Source organism: Bombus pascuorum, chromosome 8 (genome assembly GCF_905332965.1).
Source record: "Bombus pascuorum chromosome 8, iyBomPasc1.1, whole genome shotgun sequence".
Taxonomy (NCBI): Eukaryota; Metazoa; Arthropoda; class Insecta; order Hymenoptera; family Apidae; genus Bombus; species Bombus pascuorum.
The window spans coordinates 4,753,349-4,766,450 of NC_083495.1; the positions used below are offsets into that span (position 1 = coordinate 4,753,349).

The 13,102-nt window shown below is 29.8% G+C and overlaps 5 protein-coding genes across 8 annotated transcripts in view; 4 read left to right on the plus strand and 1 right to left on the minus strand.

The window, feature by feature from the left end:
* Nucleotides 1-13,102, minus strand: part of LOC132909694 (putative lipid scramblase CLPTM1) — a 35,769-nt gene that overhangs the window by 2,958 nt on the left and 19,709 nt on the right. The window contains exon 1 of one of the 3 annotated variants that reach the window (XM_060964654.1): nucleotides 237-487. The exons of 1 other annotated variant lie outside the window; for it this stretch is intronic. In XM_060964654.1, the coding sequence (XP_060820637.1) occupies nucleotides 237-353 (117 nt within the window). In that variant the 5' untranslated portion in view covers nucleotides 354-487. Of the gene's footprint in view, nucleotides 1-236; nucleotides 488-13,102 lie in introns of those variants that run through there. One more of the 3 variants, XM_060964655.1, reaches the window with a different exon arrangement.
* Nucleotides 714-3,036, plus strand: LOC132909695 (chromatin assembly factor 1 subunit B). The gene is made up of 6 exons (XM_060964658.1): nucleotides 714-1,061; nucleotides 1,155-1,287; nucleotides 1,351-1,654; nucleotides 1,723-1,986; nucleotides 2,079-2,306; nucleotides 2,374-3,036. Exons 1-6 carry the CDS (start codon nucleotides 921-923, stop codon nucleotides 2,903-2,905), a joined length of 1,602 nt encoding a protein of 533 aa, XP_060820641.1. The 5' UTR covers nucleotides 714-920; the 3' UTR covers nucleotides 2,906-3,036.
* On the plus strand, nucleotides 3,387-7,770 carry LOC132910223 (tubulin alpha-2/alpha-4 chain-like). 2 transcript variants are annotated; one of them, XM_060965798.1, is made up of 9 exons: nucleotides 3,387-3,514; nucleotides 5,331-5,553; nucleotides 5,613-5,717; nucleotides 5,821-6,017; nucleotides 6,104-6,196; nucleotides 6,308-6,493; nucleotides 6,825-7,073; nucleotides 7,322-7,485; nucleotides 7,567-7,770. In XM_060965798.1, the coding sequence occupies exons 1-9, from the start codon at nucleotides 3,512-3,514 to the stop codon at nucleotides 7,691-7,693; spliced, it is 1,347 nt and encodes a 448-aa protein (XP_060821781.1). In that variant the 5' UTR covers nucleotides 3,387-3,511; the 3' UTR covers nucleotides 7,694-7,770. The 2 variants fall into 2 exon arrangements, with proteins under 2 accessions (XP_060821781.1, XP_060821780.1); XM_060965797.1 differs by lacking the exon at nucleotides 3,387-3,514 and adding an exon at nucleotides 4,842-5,174.
* LOC132909697 (BRISC and BRCA1-A complex member 2-like) lies at nucleotides 9,824-11,874 on the plus strand. Its single transcript, XM_060964660.1, has 4 exons — nucleotides 9,824-10,090; nucleotides 10,163-10,464; nucleotides 10,539-10,916; nucleotides 10,984-11,874. The coding sequence occupies exons 1-4, from the start codon at nucleotides 10,003-10,005 to the stop codon at nucleotides 11,356-11,358; spliced, it is 1,143 nt and encodes a 380-aa protein (XP_060820643.1). The 5' UTR covers nucleotides 9,824-10,002; the 3' UTR covers nucleotides 11,359-11,874.
* LOC132909700 (NAD(P)H-hydrate epimerase) lies at nucleotides 11,938-12,831 on the plus strand. The gene has a single exon (XM_060964662.1). It carries the CDS (start codon nucleotides 11,938-11,940, stop codon nucleotides 12,721-12,723), a length of 786 nt encoding a protein of 261 aa, XP_060820645.1. The 3' UTR covers nucleotides 12,724-12,831.

Here is a 13,102-nt window from a genome sequence, read left to right on the forward strand (position 1 = left end):
TTAGGTTCATTACACCACTAAACAATCATTTATATATCATTGATAAATTTACAAATTTGGTAAATTATATGTTATACTGGAATCAATTTTTAAAGAAGTTTTCAAGTAAAATTAACATGTGAAATGACAATAAAACTAAGCTCATTACTTTTGATGAAATATGATAAATATTTCCAAAGATAAAATAAATTATAAAATGAGAAAATACAAGATAACAATACATATAATTAACGCACATCTCTTTCTTCGTTGTTTTCTGTAGAAACTAATTCTCCATTTTGTTGATTATTATCCATACTATCTTTGATGCTTACTTCCTTACGATCGTGATTATCATTTTCAGCACCCACCATTTTTGTGTTCAGATTGTTTCTCGTGCCCGTTTATTGGCGTGTATTCCCTTTGCATTTTCAGAGGGAGTTGTACATACCGGATATACAATATATTTCATAAATCACATGTTTCATGACACTGAACTTGAATTCCTCGTATATTTAATTAAATAATATAAAATATATGCGATGAAATGTATTTACTATTTTTAATATTATAACTAAATCCGTTAAACTTATAAATAATAATACATAAACTGATTTTTAGTAAAATTATAGATAATTTATAATCATTAACATCCCAGCTTACAAAAAAATAAAAGCGTAAAATACGAACTAGTTCTCTGTCAATTTTCAACTTTTTTAAATAAATTTCTTTTAATAAATGCTATTCAGCTTCATGTCTGTTGTTATATTACTAGTGATATCTAACTAGGAGAATAGATAGTTAATTAAGATTGGACCTGAAAAAATCACATGTTTTGGCGGGAATAATGTGACATCTTGGAACAGGTTAGATGCAACCTGTTATCAATTATTGTAATAAACTTTTGTGACGTTATTGTATTATATCATTAAATTAAAATTATGTGGTGCACTACGCCTGAAATTTCATGGCATAATCGTGATCCAGTTTTAAGTATTGATATACAGGCTGGAGTTTATGAAACGCCAGAGAATGAAATTTTTTGGCGACTTGTCACTGGCGGTGCTGACTCGCACGTCTTGGTAATATCATGCAAATAATTCGTATTAAATATTTTTACATTAAATATAATCTAGAATAGAAATTTTTGTTTTTGAATTACTTTTTAAAATTAGATATGGCATTTAACAACGAATGATAGTGGAGTTGCTACTGTGAAATGCGTAACCGATTTAGAACGACATCAAAGAGCAGTAAATGTAGTGCGATTTTCACCGTCGAAAGATATTTTAGCATCAGGAGACGATGGTTGGTAATATTATAAAGGATTAATTAGGAAGAGATTTTTATTAAAACTAAAATACATTGCAGAATCAACTATAATTTTATGGAAACAAAAGGAAGACTGTGAATTTTTTATTAATTCTGATGAAACTAAAGACAAAGAACAATGGATTTCCTGGAAAGTATTAAGAGGACACCTTGAGGATGTTTATGATATCAGTTGGTCTCCAAATTCTAATATGTTAGTTTCGGGATCTGTAGATAATACAGCTATTTTATGGGATGTTCACAAAGGACGTTCTGTATGTATATTATCCGACCATAAAGGTTTCGTACAAGGAGTTTCATGGGATCCTTGTAATCAATATATATCTACAATAAGTACAGATAGGTAAATATATTAGATCTTAATAATATTTATGATGCTTTTAATATAATCATCAAATAATTTGTTTATAGAATGTGTCGTTTGATTGATATAAATACTAAAAGGACAGTGCAACGGGTTTATAAGGCAAAAATTCCAACACCACCAGACCATCCACTAAAAGATAAAGTAGTACGCTTGTTCTATGATGATACTTTTAAATCATTCTTTAGAAGATTAACATTTTCTACAGATGGACTATTACTTATTGTACCTTCTGGTATAATTGAACCTTTAGAAACTACTGAAAGAATATCTAATACAACTTTAATTTTCTCAAGATATAATTTAAAAGAGTAAGTTACTTATATTTTGCATATTAACATATGATTATTATTATATAATGATCTAATTATATAGTAGATATAATATGTGATGTCATTTTTAGACCTCTTCTACTTTTACCTTCTTTGGATGATTGCACTATTGCGGTTCGATGTTGTCCAGTTTATTTTGAATTACAAAAGGATGGTCCAACACCAGTGATAGCATTACCCTACAGAATGGTGTTTGCTGTTGCAACTCAGCATTCAATAATGGTTTATGATACGCAACAAATTTCACCAATTGCTGTGATATCAAATATTCATTATACCAGATTAACTGATGTTGCATGGTAAGCAATGATTACATAACATTATTTTTAAACGAGAAGAAAAAATTAATCTATTTGATGCTCCTAGGTCAAGTGATGGTAGAATATTAATAGCTTCTTCAACAGATGGATATTGCTCTATAATACAATTTCAAAAAGGTGAATTAGGTGAAGAATGTAAAAGGCAAAGTAGTACCACAACAAAATCTAGCACTATTAATAATGATTTTAAGCAATCTACAACATTAAATTCTAGTACTAAAGATACATCAGAAAAACATTTATCGACCAATGATATAGATAATAGTGCTATGGATATTGAGATTATAAAATCAAAAGAAAAAGAAACTTTTATTAAGAATCCAGAAAGTGCTTTAAATCAAGATAATAAATTATTAGATAACATCATTAACGAGAAAAATGACGTAAACAATAAGGAAACAGAAGAAACTGAAGATATTGTATTAGTTTATAACGAAGAAAGTACTACTGAAGTTACTAAAGCAAATATAAAACATATACCTAAGGAAAAAGAAGTGCCATTAATAATTTCTAATAAAGCACCCCGAAGAGTACAATTAATTACACTTTCCAGCCCAAAGGGATTTAAAAAAGAGTAATTTTGAGTCTAAAATACGACTAGCAATTAAAAAATATATTGACATATCTATATATATTTTTGTAATATTTCCTTTTGTATATTATATTTTGTATTATTGCAATAAATATATAAATTATAGATTTGATTTATGACTATTATCTTCTTTTATTTAATTTATTAATTCCCGTTTAATTTTCCGCGGCATTCGTTATATAGTATGATATAATTAATGAATTATGTATAAATCATATATGATAATTATAATATTTCTATTTATATTTGTATAGCTGTTCACATAAAAAAGAACTTGTAATTCTGATAAGTTTTCATAAATTGTTTCATCTCCTTTATTTAGTACCTAACGAGTTATGTAATCTATTAATTATTACAATTTGACGATACGTTTGAGGTATCATACAATTTTTTGTCGCATTTATATTTTAACTATACGCGGACACTATAGCAGTAGCCTTTGTCACCTGTGAAACTTAGAACAGATATTATATATCTATGAATAATAATATGGCGTATCACAGTGATCTGACTATTCGTTCAGTCAGACAGTAGTTGAATCGTGGTTCGTTCTGACACGTTTTTTTACCCTTAAGATTTTACATCATCAACCATGGTAAGTATATTAATTATCATACATTCTATTGCTATTTCATAAAAATTATAATTAAATGCTATAATTATAACCTATTATAATTAAAGTTATTTTTAATAATTGTAGTTATTATAGACATCCATTAAAAAAATTTTAAATACAAAAATTTGAATTTTCTTATTATATTATCATTGGGAAAGATTGAATTTTCGAATACATATAGTGATTCTTATGTGCTATAATAGTTAATAGATTGTAACTCAATTCAAAACTATGCAGTATTAACATTGTGTATAACCAGGATATCCTTTAATTATAATATACTATGCTTCCTTCTAGTTTAATCGACCGATTAGAAAACTGTCAATAGCAAATCGTGTATAAGACAGTTTCCGAAGTTAAGGTTCATACAACGAATACATTATAGTTGGATAAATATTTCAGGAAATCAAGAGATCGATTTTTAACTAACGCGGCATAGAACCCAATAAACAAAACTCCAATTTACATATTTACAACTTGAATTTCAATGTATCTTATTAATTGCAATGCAAATAATGTTTAAATAATATCTATTGTTATCTTTTAAAATATATTTAAAATATATTGAATGAAGTAAAGTTTTTAACTGCTGCTTAGTATGAGTGTTTCATAATTCACAGTTTTTGAGAAGACAATTTTACAGAAAGATTTTACAGAAGACAATTAAGTTGGTCATTTTAAAAAGAATATCTTAAAATATTTATGTTTATTGCAAGAAAAGTAAAAGAAACGTAACAATTAAATTGACGCGTATACTCTGGCGAAAATCGTAATTTTAGTCTTTTTAAATTTATATTGATGTCATAATAAATTCTGTTTTGTATTAAGAATTAAAACATTCTCTAAATTTAATTACATTATAGATCATAAGTGTATTAGTACGTAGATTTCAATGTATAATATACATGTGTATACAAAAATGATCGATCGAATCGGCAATTGTTCCTTTCGCTCCGAAGATCATTTGTTTGGAGAACCGCAAAATTGTGTCACGTACAAAACGATGTTCGATCAAGCTGCTATGGTTACAGTATGTCAACCTGTAAAAATCGATTTTTAGCATGATGCACCTAGAGAATGTAAAGTACCGGAAGAGTCTATGACTCTCCTATGCCCCGTATACATAATGGCAACAAGTCGATCTCTAACTATAATGTCCTCTTTTAGATTGCGATTAGATTATTAAACGAAAATATGATAGGTCAAGGTAAAAAAGCTCTGCGATTTACTGACAGGTATAAGATTGCTTTATGTCGATGGAATTTCGACATGTCAGTTCGTAATCACATCGTGTTGAGTGCTTTAACTGATTTAGTTTAGAAACGTATAAGTTAAGTGATTCGCTTATTTCGACCTGCCGACGTCTTTTATAAACCATTCCAACGGAAAAATTCGATCTCATCTATTTCTAACAATGCAAATTCGTATTTCATACCTTTTTAAACAACAAAAAACAGCTTATACAATTTATGTCATTCGAAATGTTTCACAAAGCGAAAACCTATATAAACATTAATCGAATACATTTGAATATTAGTCTTAAATATTCTTTTGTTCGTGCTTTGTACTTTTTATTAATCGTCTCCATATAAAGTAATTGATAGCAAAAGAGTTACATTAAAAGATAATGGCAAAAAAGGTATGGCATTCAAATTTCAGACAAAGTCAATAGTAAATTCAGACGTTTAATTTTTATTACTATGGATCTTCGATTGTAATTAAAATCAGTTTATAACAATAGTATTAAATACGGTTATGACAATTATTAAATATTTTTATTTATATATTATTACAGCGGGAATGTATATCCATTCATATTGGACAAGCTGGCGTCCAAATGGGTAACGCTTGCTGGGAACTATATTGCTTGGAACATGGAATTCAACCTAATGGACAAATGCCCAGTGACACCACCGTTGGTTACGGGGATGATTCTTTCAACACATTCTTTTCCGAGACGGACTCAGGAAAACACGTTCCAAGAGCCGTGTTTGTTGATCTCGAACCAACAGTAGTAGGCAAGTTATTGACGAAAAAATCTCGATATCCTTACTAAAATGTTTCCACGATGTTTCAGATGAAGTTCGTACAGGTACATATAGAGAACTGTTTCATCCGGAGCAACTAATCACGGGCAAAGAAGATGCCGCGAATAATTATGCGCGAGGCCATTACACCATAGGTATACGTCATACGTGCAATTTGCGTAAAATGAAAATTTAAACAACGAATTATCTTTACTCTCGTTTTCTTCGTCTCTTTCAATTTTAAATTGTACTCTCTAGGGAAAGAAATTGTAGACCTGACTTTGGATCGAATTCGCAGACTCACTGAACGATGCAAAGGTCTGCAGGGTTTTTTAATCTTCCATTCGTTCGGTGGTGGCACAGGATCAGGATTTTCGAGTTTAGTGATGGAAAGATTGTCCGTTGATTATCCAAAGAAAAGTAAATTGACTTTTAGTATTTATCCCGCGCCTCAGGTAAAGACGATTAAAAATATAAACTTTTAATATTCGTTAACAGTAAATTATAATAATTATGCGTTATATGATGCGTTATTTATTAGGTCTCGACTGCCGTTGTAGAGCCATATAACGCTATTCTTTATACACATCCAACACTAGAACATTGCGACGTGGCCTTCATAGTTGACAATCAAGTATGTATTCCTACTCCGTATTTACGATTTTTATGATCAATCAAAGTTTAAAATATCATGACTTCGCGCCTTCTATATCAACTTATTAATAATTGATAACATTTCACATAGGCCATTTATGAATTATGCAGAAGGAATTTAAGCATCGATAGACCTACGTACACAAATTTAAATCGTTTAATTGGACAAATCGTTTCATCAATAACTGCAAGTTTACGATTTGATGGAGCTCTTAACGTTGACCTTACCGAATTTCAAACAAATTTAGTACCATATCCGCGTATTCATTTTCCTCTTGTAAGTCAGTTATAAACATTTTGTAATTCTGCTAAAAATAAAAACATAATAAGTCATGTGTGTATATATATACACAAATGACTTATTTTATTTTTATTTTTATAAATATTATATATACTTATATATATATATATTCATATATATATATACATATATATAAATATATACATTACATATATATAAATATATACATTACATATTATATTTTTATTTTATATATACATATATGGATTTATGTAATAATGTTGCAAAATTTCATTCGTGCTCTATGATACAAATATTTCAAATGTTTTAGTAAGATATAACAAAATTTATAGCTTATATTCTGTAGGCAACTTACGCTCCAGTTTTATCAGCTGCAAATGCTAGTCATGAGAGAATTACAGTAGCAGAGATAACGAATTCGTGTTTTGAACCAAATCATCAAATGGTGAATTGTGATCCGCGTAGAGGAAAATACATGGCAGTTTGCATGCTTTACAGAGGAGATGTTGTTCCCAAAGATGTAAATGCTGCTATTGCGACAATCAAACGGCAGAAACATATTCAATTTGTCGAATGGTGTCCGACTGGTTTTAAGGTTCGTTCGATAATTATGTAAGATAATTTTTCCTTATATGGAAAAGAAAGAAGAATATTTAACGTGGCCTTTACAAAACAGGATTGCATAAAAAATATTTTAAATTAGTTAGAAGACATTAACCTTTGTTAAAAATTCTAATTACACCAGCAGAAGAGGTAGTCAGATATATTTAAATTCCAGTCACATAGGCAAGAAGAGATAGTCAAACAAATAAAGAATTGTATTTTTTACTACACTTTTTGTAGGTAGGAATAAATTATCAACCACCCACTGTGGTACCAGGAGGTGATCTTGCAAAGGTAGAAAGAGCTGTATGTTGTCTTTGTAACACCACAGCAATAGTTGAAGCATGGGCTAGAATCGATAATAAATTTGATCTGATGTATGCTAAACGAGCGTTTGTTCATTGGTAAACTGATATCTCTATTATTTTGTCACATTTAAATTTGAGAAGAATTTTTTTAATCTTCCTAAACCTTTTTAAATATAGGTTTGTCGGTGAAGGTATGGAGGAAGGTGAATTTGCGGAAGCGAGAGAAGATTTAGCAGCTTTAGAATTGGATTATCGTGAAGTTCAAGAAGACGCAGCTAATACTGAAGATGAAGAAGAATATTGATTCCTTAAATGTATCGAACATGTATTATTTACACTTAATTTTCTGATTGAAATATAATAAATAAGATTAATAACTTGCGCGTTTATCGTGAAAATTCATATTTCGTTTTCTTTTATACTATACTAGGTAACATGATCCATGAACCAATCACTGAATTTCACTGAGTCACTACTTCTTTATAATAGATTTAAATCTGCACATGAGAAAAGAAATAACAATTGCGAACAAAAATACATTTTATCTTACAAGTATAATTAGATTAGGGTTTTATCTGAAAAAAATAAAACAACTGTATTTAAAAAATGTAAAATTTTCTATGAAGGAATCCTCCGCTAGTTCAAAAATCCTAATTCTCTAATTCTAATTTCTCTAAATCCTAATTTCTATAAAATTTTAATTCAGCCCTACTAATCCGCTGACGATGCGCGCGCTCTATTTGCACTTACGCGAGAAAATATATAAAAGGACTCTCTAAAATACTCTCTATTCACGTAAAATTCAAATCGTGAATATTTTAAACCATCGACTTTGTGACATCGCTTTTTGATATCACAAAATACAGGCCCATTACTATTATATCGTTTTATCATGACATTTTTCAAATTAAAAGTATAACAAATTGAGTCTCATCAATAAGAATTAGGAGCCATCAATTGTCACGCATTATTCACCCGCCATATTCATTTACATATCTTCAATTTTGAAAACTTTTCATGTATCCAATTTTTTCTAACGCAAATTACGTAATGTATTATAATAGAACAAAATTTTGTAGTAGAATAGATATCTTCATATCTAAGATTTCGACATATAATTATTTGCAAAGCGATGCAAGTATTAATATTTTTTAACATTACTACCTGGAAAATGATACTAATTTGAAAAATACGCAACCTCCAATCCTGGGTCCATTGCATATATATTTTATATGTTACATATGTAATACATATATTATCTTCTATTATATGTATATTTTTTCAAAATTCTTTTTTTCCATTAGGCAACAAGTAAACTGTTAACATCCATTGCGGGTCGCCGTGGCATATTGTAAAATATTACAAGGCATCATAAGGATATCACGCAAGATATTGTAGAGACGTCGTGGGATGCCTGCGTGAGTGTGTTTAGTTTTAATTAATTGTAAGATAGATAAAGATTATTGTGCGCACATTTTATGCGATGATACCCTTGTCTATTTTAAAACAAAAAATAAAAATCTCTTGTCTCTTCTCCCTCTCGCTTTTCGAATAGAACAAGATTGTCATTTCATGATCGTTCGGATCTTTCAAACTGTAGCGCGACGTACACACTCGTACGTATATCGGCTACGAACAAGTAATCGGACATTCGATAATTTGTAAGTCATTCTCTCTGACCTGGCAGTTATCCTCTCTCGGATACTGTTCACGCAACGAGACCAGGGAATTGTTAGTGCACCGGCACTGTCTGCGGAGTCCAACCGAGGAATCGCAGCCTTAATCGATTTTAGCTAGCCGGAATATTGGTTAGTGTCGAATCCTATAATTCGATATCCTCGGTCAGCCTATTCAGTTCTTCAGATCTCCACTGTTCAGTAATGGATAGGATCCGATTGCTATGCCTTAAATACACGAACTTTGACTGATCCACAGCAAACATTATGGGTTTGACGATATTTCAACTTGTATAAATCGTGTCGGGACCACACTGTCCCGAGATCGTCACCTTAAACAGGAATAAGGGTTTACATGTGCAAAGAGAAAGTAGCTGCGAAAGAAATAGAGCGGTAGAGATAATAGGGTACCTAAAAGATTTACATGAACGGACAACGACAAGATCTCGAGAAAATCCAGACTCCTTCAAGGGCCATACATGATTTATTCCATAACTGCTAATTCACTATGGCTCTCGACTGAACATTGCTTAATGAAGTGTTTCCTTTGCCAAGTTCCGACTTCCTCTTATTCGGCTACATTTAGTGAATATCTGGACAATGTAGACTTTTTTATTCGCGTATACGATTAATGAGTTTAAATTTCCACCTCGCTTTATACAAGATGTCTCTAGTCTCTAGATTCTAGATATAATTAACGAAACTATATTCAGGTGACTACATTAAAGACAAGTTCACGCGATAGCGTAGTATATAAGAATATTGTTTTCCCATCCTAAACATCAGCAAACGTTACTATGTACATTTGAAAACATTTGCGTAACGATAACAAAATACTATGTGATACGCGTAGACATTTACGAAAGATTCATTTACTATACCGACTATTTATTACTTACCGAGTATATATTAAGTTTTATAAAATAAAAGTATTACAATGTTAAACCAACAATGTGCGATTTTGACTGTCATTGACTCATATATAGAGCCACTTTTAATTCATGTTTTATCGACTGATAAACTTGGTTAGTTTAGTACATAAAATATGTTATGATAATTTATAATTATATTATTATATTCTTTTATTCTTTTATAAGGAGTTTGCTGCAAAACAATTGAGATAGATTCTATGTCATCCAGTTGTGGAAAAGTACAAGGAGATCGTTTTAAATTATCTATACCTTATGCTAAACAAAATTTAACTTGGAATGTACTGTTTGATTCGCAATGTCCTGAAATGGGACCTGATTTCATATTTAATGACAATACATTCCTAGCAGATATGGATGTGGATGCATTATCTGCCAAAGTACCTAGTCTTGCTAAATGGAATCCTAATGATGAAAACGCATTATTGAATGTTCTTAGAGAACTTTTATCATGCTACAAACAACATCAGGTTTGTGACTGTTACATATAAATTTTTTAATATTGGAACTACATCAAATTTGATACATCTTTCTTTTAAATCAGATACAATTACTTCAGAAGCAAGCTAGATTACAATTAGAATATAATATGCTAATGAATTCAGAAGAAATCAAAACAGAAGATGTTGAAGTAATATTGTTGCCATTCGGTTCTAAACCAACAGAAGCTAGATTTTTAATAAGTTTATCAGTGGATGTTTCACAGTTAGAAATTCGTACTTGTAAATCAGAAAGTGACATTGCAATGCTTCTTGTAACATTTTCTGGAACAGATTGGAGTCGTATTACTCCACAACTTTATTTTTCAAAATCTTTAGAAGAGTCTCTTAGTGGAACAGGTGAATTACATTTACCACATTTTCCATTTGACACATACCTACTACGATATATACCAAAAGTAAAAAAATATATTGCAGGAAAGGTATGTAACTTGTTTTAATTTTGTTCTTGTGCTATAATAATTATGAATAAAATAAATATTGTTTTAGGTAAACTCAGTTGTCCAAAGCTTAAAGAGAAGAAGAGATTATATAGCAGCATGTTCATTTATCCACCATAAATGTCTTTTAGAATATGATACTATAAACTGTAAATATGTGACATTTTTAGTATGTGTAGATGACTTTTATGCATGTGTGCACATTCAATTTCCATTTGGATTTCCTCAAGAACCACCTCTAGTTGAATTACGTTCAATATATCATTTGATTCAACGTACTACCTACAGTGAAAGAATAAAATATCCTTATGATGTTTCGTGGCCGCCACAGCTTATGGTACAACAGTTGTGTCAAACCATTTACTTATATTTAAAAACATTTAAATTCAATTCTATCAAAAATTGTTCAGGAAATCAAAGTTAGTTTATTGCATAATTTAAATTATTTTAGTTACCTGTAACATTAACATAAATCCCTCTTTGTACATACTGGTAATTATTCTTTCTAAATAAATCCATATAAAAATAAAAATAAATATAACACTACCTACTACAAGAATAACCCAAAAATTACTTTATTATTATTTAATGTTAATATTTATTTTCTATATAATCGATAGTAATAAAGTATTTTATACTTATAAGTATGTAATTTTATATGTAAAATTAAAAACTTTTGCCATATACATGTGTATATAAGACAATGTCAAAATGTAAACTACTAGAATCTGCGATAAATTTCAGTTTCGCTGTTCAATCAACTCATTGTCGTATGAAGTACATGTAAATTTCGAAACGATTTCGAAGAATACAATAAAATTAATTCCATACATACAGTTTTAAATGCAAGTACTGAAAGATATTACTAAATAAAAATAATCAATATTTTCTGCTGAGATTAACGTTTCTTCGCATTAATAAAAAGAATAATCACAGTTTACTGTAAGAGGTTATATTCTTTCCCATTATACATACATATATTTGTATGTAACAAAATTAATAAATGATATCATATATTAAAGGTTATATAAAACCTTTCTTGTCTAACAATAAATTTATTTTTGGAAGAGCATCATATACCAGTATGCTGAAATATTTAAATCAAACGGAAAGCATCAATGTAGATAAAGATTTATTTGAGAAATATAAGTTTAGCGTTGATCAATTAATGGAACTTGCTGGCCAAAGCTGTGCTATTGCCATTGCTCGTACTTATCCATCGCTTAAAAATTCTAAACAAAAAATTTTGATTTGTTGTGGCCCAGGAAACAATGGTGGTGATGGACTTGTTTGCGCTAGACATTTAAAACAATTTGGATATTTGCCTGAAATTTATTATCCTAAAAGGACAAACAATACACTGTATGAAAATTTACTGCATCAGTGCATTGAAAATGATATTCCCTTATTAAAGGATGATGTAGAACACATTGCTTCAAAGCAACTGCATCAATTTGGTCTTATAGTGGATGCAATATTTGGATTTAGTTTTAAGCCACCTATAAGGGATACATTTATTCCTATTATTCACCTGTTAGAAAATACGACTGTTCCAATTTGTAGTATTGATATACCATCAGGTTGGAATGTTGAAGATGGACCACCTACAGAAGGCGGAATAAAACCAGAAATGCTTGTATCACTAACAGCACCAAAATTATGTGCTAAAAAGTTTAAAGGGAAGTATCATTATTTAGGTGGTCGATTTGTACCTAAAAAGTTGGATAAAGCATATAGCCTTAATCTACCTGAATATCCAGGAACTGATTTAATTCTTTTGTTAAATTAAATCTTCACACAAACTTTAATTACTTGCATTTTTTATTACAAATATGTACAATAATCGAAAATAAAATATTTATAACTGTTGATAAGCAGCTATATTGTTCTATATTTACAGATATGTATATATATATCCTACCTGTATAATAAAATAAATGTGAGCGATATTAGTTCTTTTACTTATGTTAATAATATACAGTAGCTAGAGAAATAGTTTTCACTTGTAGTATCACCGTGACGAATGTTGCACACAGTTTGACGTTGGTTTCGTTTTAATTTAAATCCGTCGCTACATGTACTTTTTTCATGTATCTAGACGGCGGTTAGAATTTAATAAATTAACGTTCATGCATGCTATAAATTGTAGTATAAGATATATGAAATGC

Excerpts from the sequence above, each read along its gene's own strand:
- LOC132909700 (XM_060964662.1), top strand. The coding sequence starts at position 11,938 with ATGATATCATATATTAAAGGTTATATAAAACCTTTCTTGTCTAACAAT.
- LOC132909697 (XM_060964660.1), top strand. The coding sequence starts at position 10,003 with ATGTTAAACCAACAATGTGCGATTTTGACTGTCATTGACTCATATATA. Across the intron at positions 10,091-10,162 it reads TTTATCGACTGATAAACTTG|GAGTTTGCTGCAAAACAATT; the intron begins GTTAGTTTAGTA and ends TTCTTTTATAAG. Across the intron at positions 10,465-10,538 it reads CATGCTACAAACAACATCAG|ATACAATTACTTCAGAAGCA; the intron begins GTTTGTGACTGT and ends CTTTTAAATCAG.
- LOC132909695 (XM_060964658.1), top strand. The coding sequence starts at position 921 with ATGTGGTGCACTACGCCTGAAATTTCATGGCATAATCGTGATCCAGTT. Across the intron at positions 1,062-1,154 it reads GTGCTGACTCGCACGTCTTG|ATATGGCATTTAACAACGAA; the intron begins GTAATATCATGC and ends TTTTAAAATTAG. Across the intron at positions 1,288-1,350 it reads TTTAGCATCAGGAGACGATG|AATCAACTATAATTTTATGG; the intron begins GTTGGTAATATT and ends AATACATTGCAG.
- LOC132910223 (XM_060965797.1), top strand. Across the intron at positions 6,494-6,824 it reads CGCGTATTCATTTTCCTCTT|GCAACTTACGCTCCAGTTTT; the intron begins GTAAGTCAGTTA and ends TATATTCTGTAG. Across the intron at positions 7,074-7,321 it reads GGTGTCCGACTGGTTTTAAG|GTAGGAATAAATTATCAACC; the intron begins GTTCGTTCGATA and ends CACTTTTTGTAG.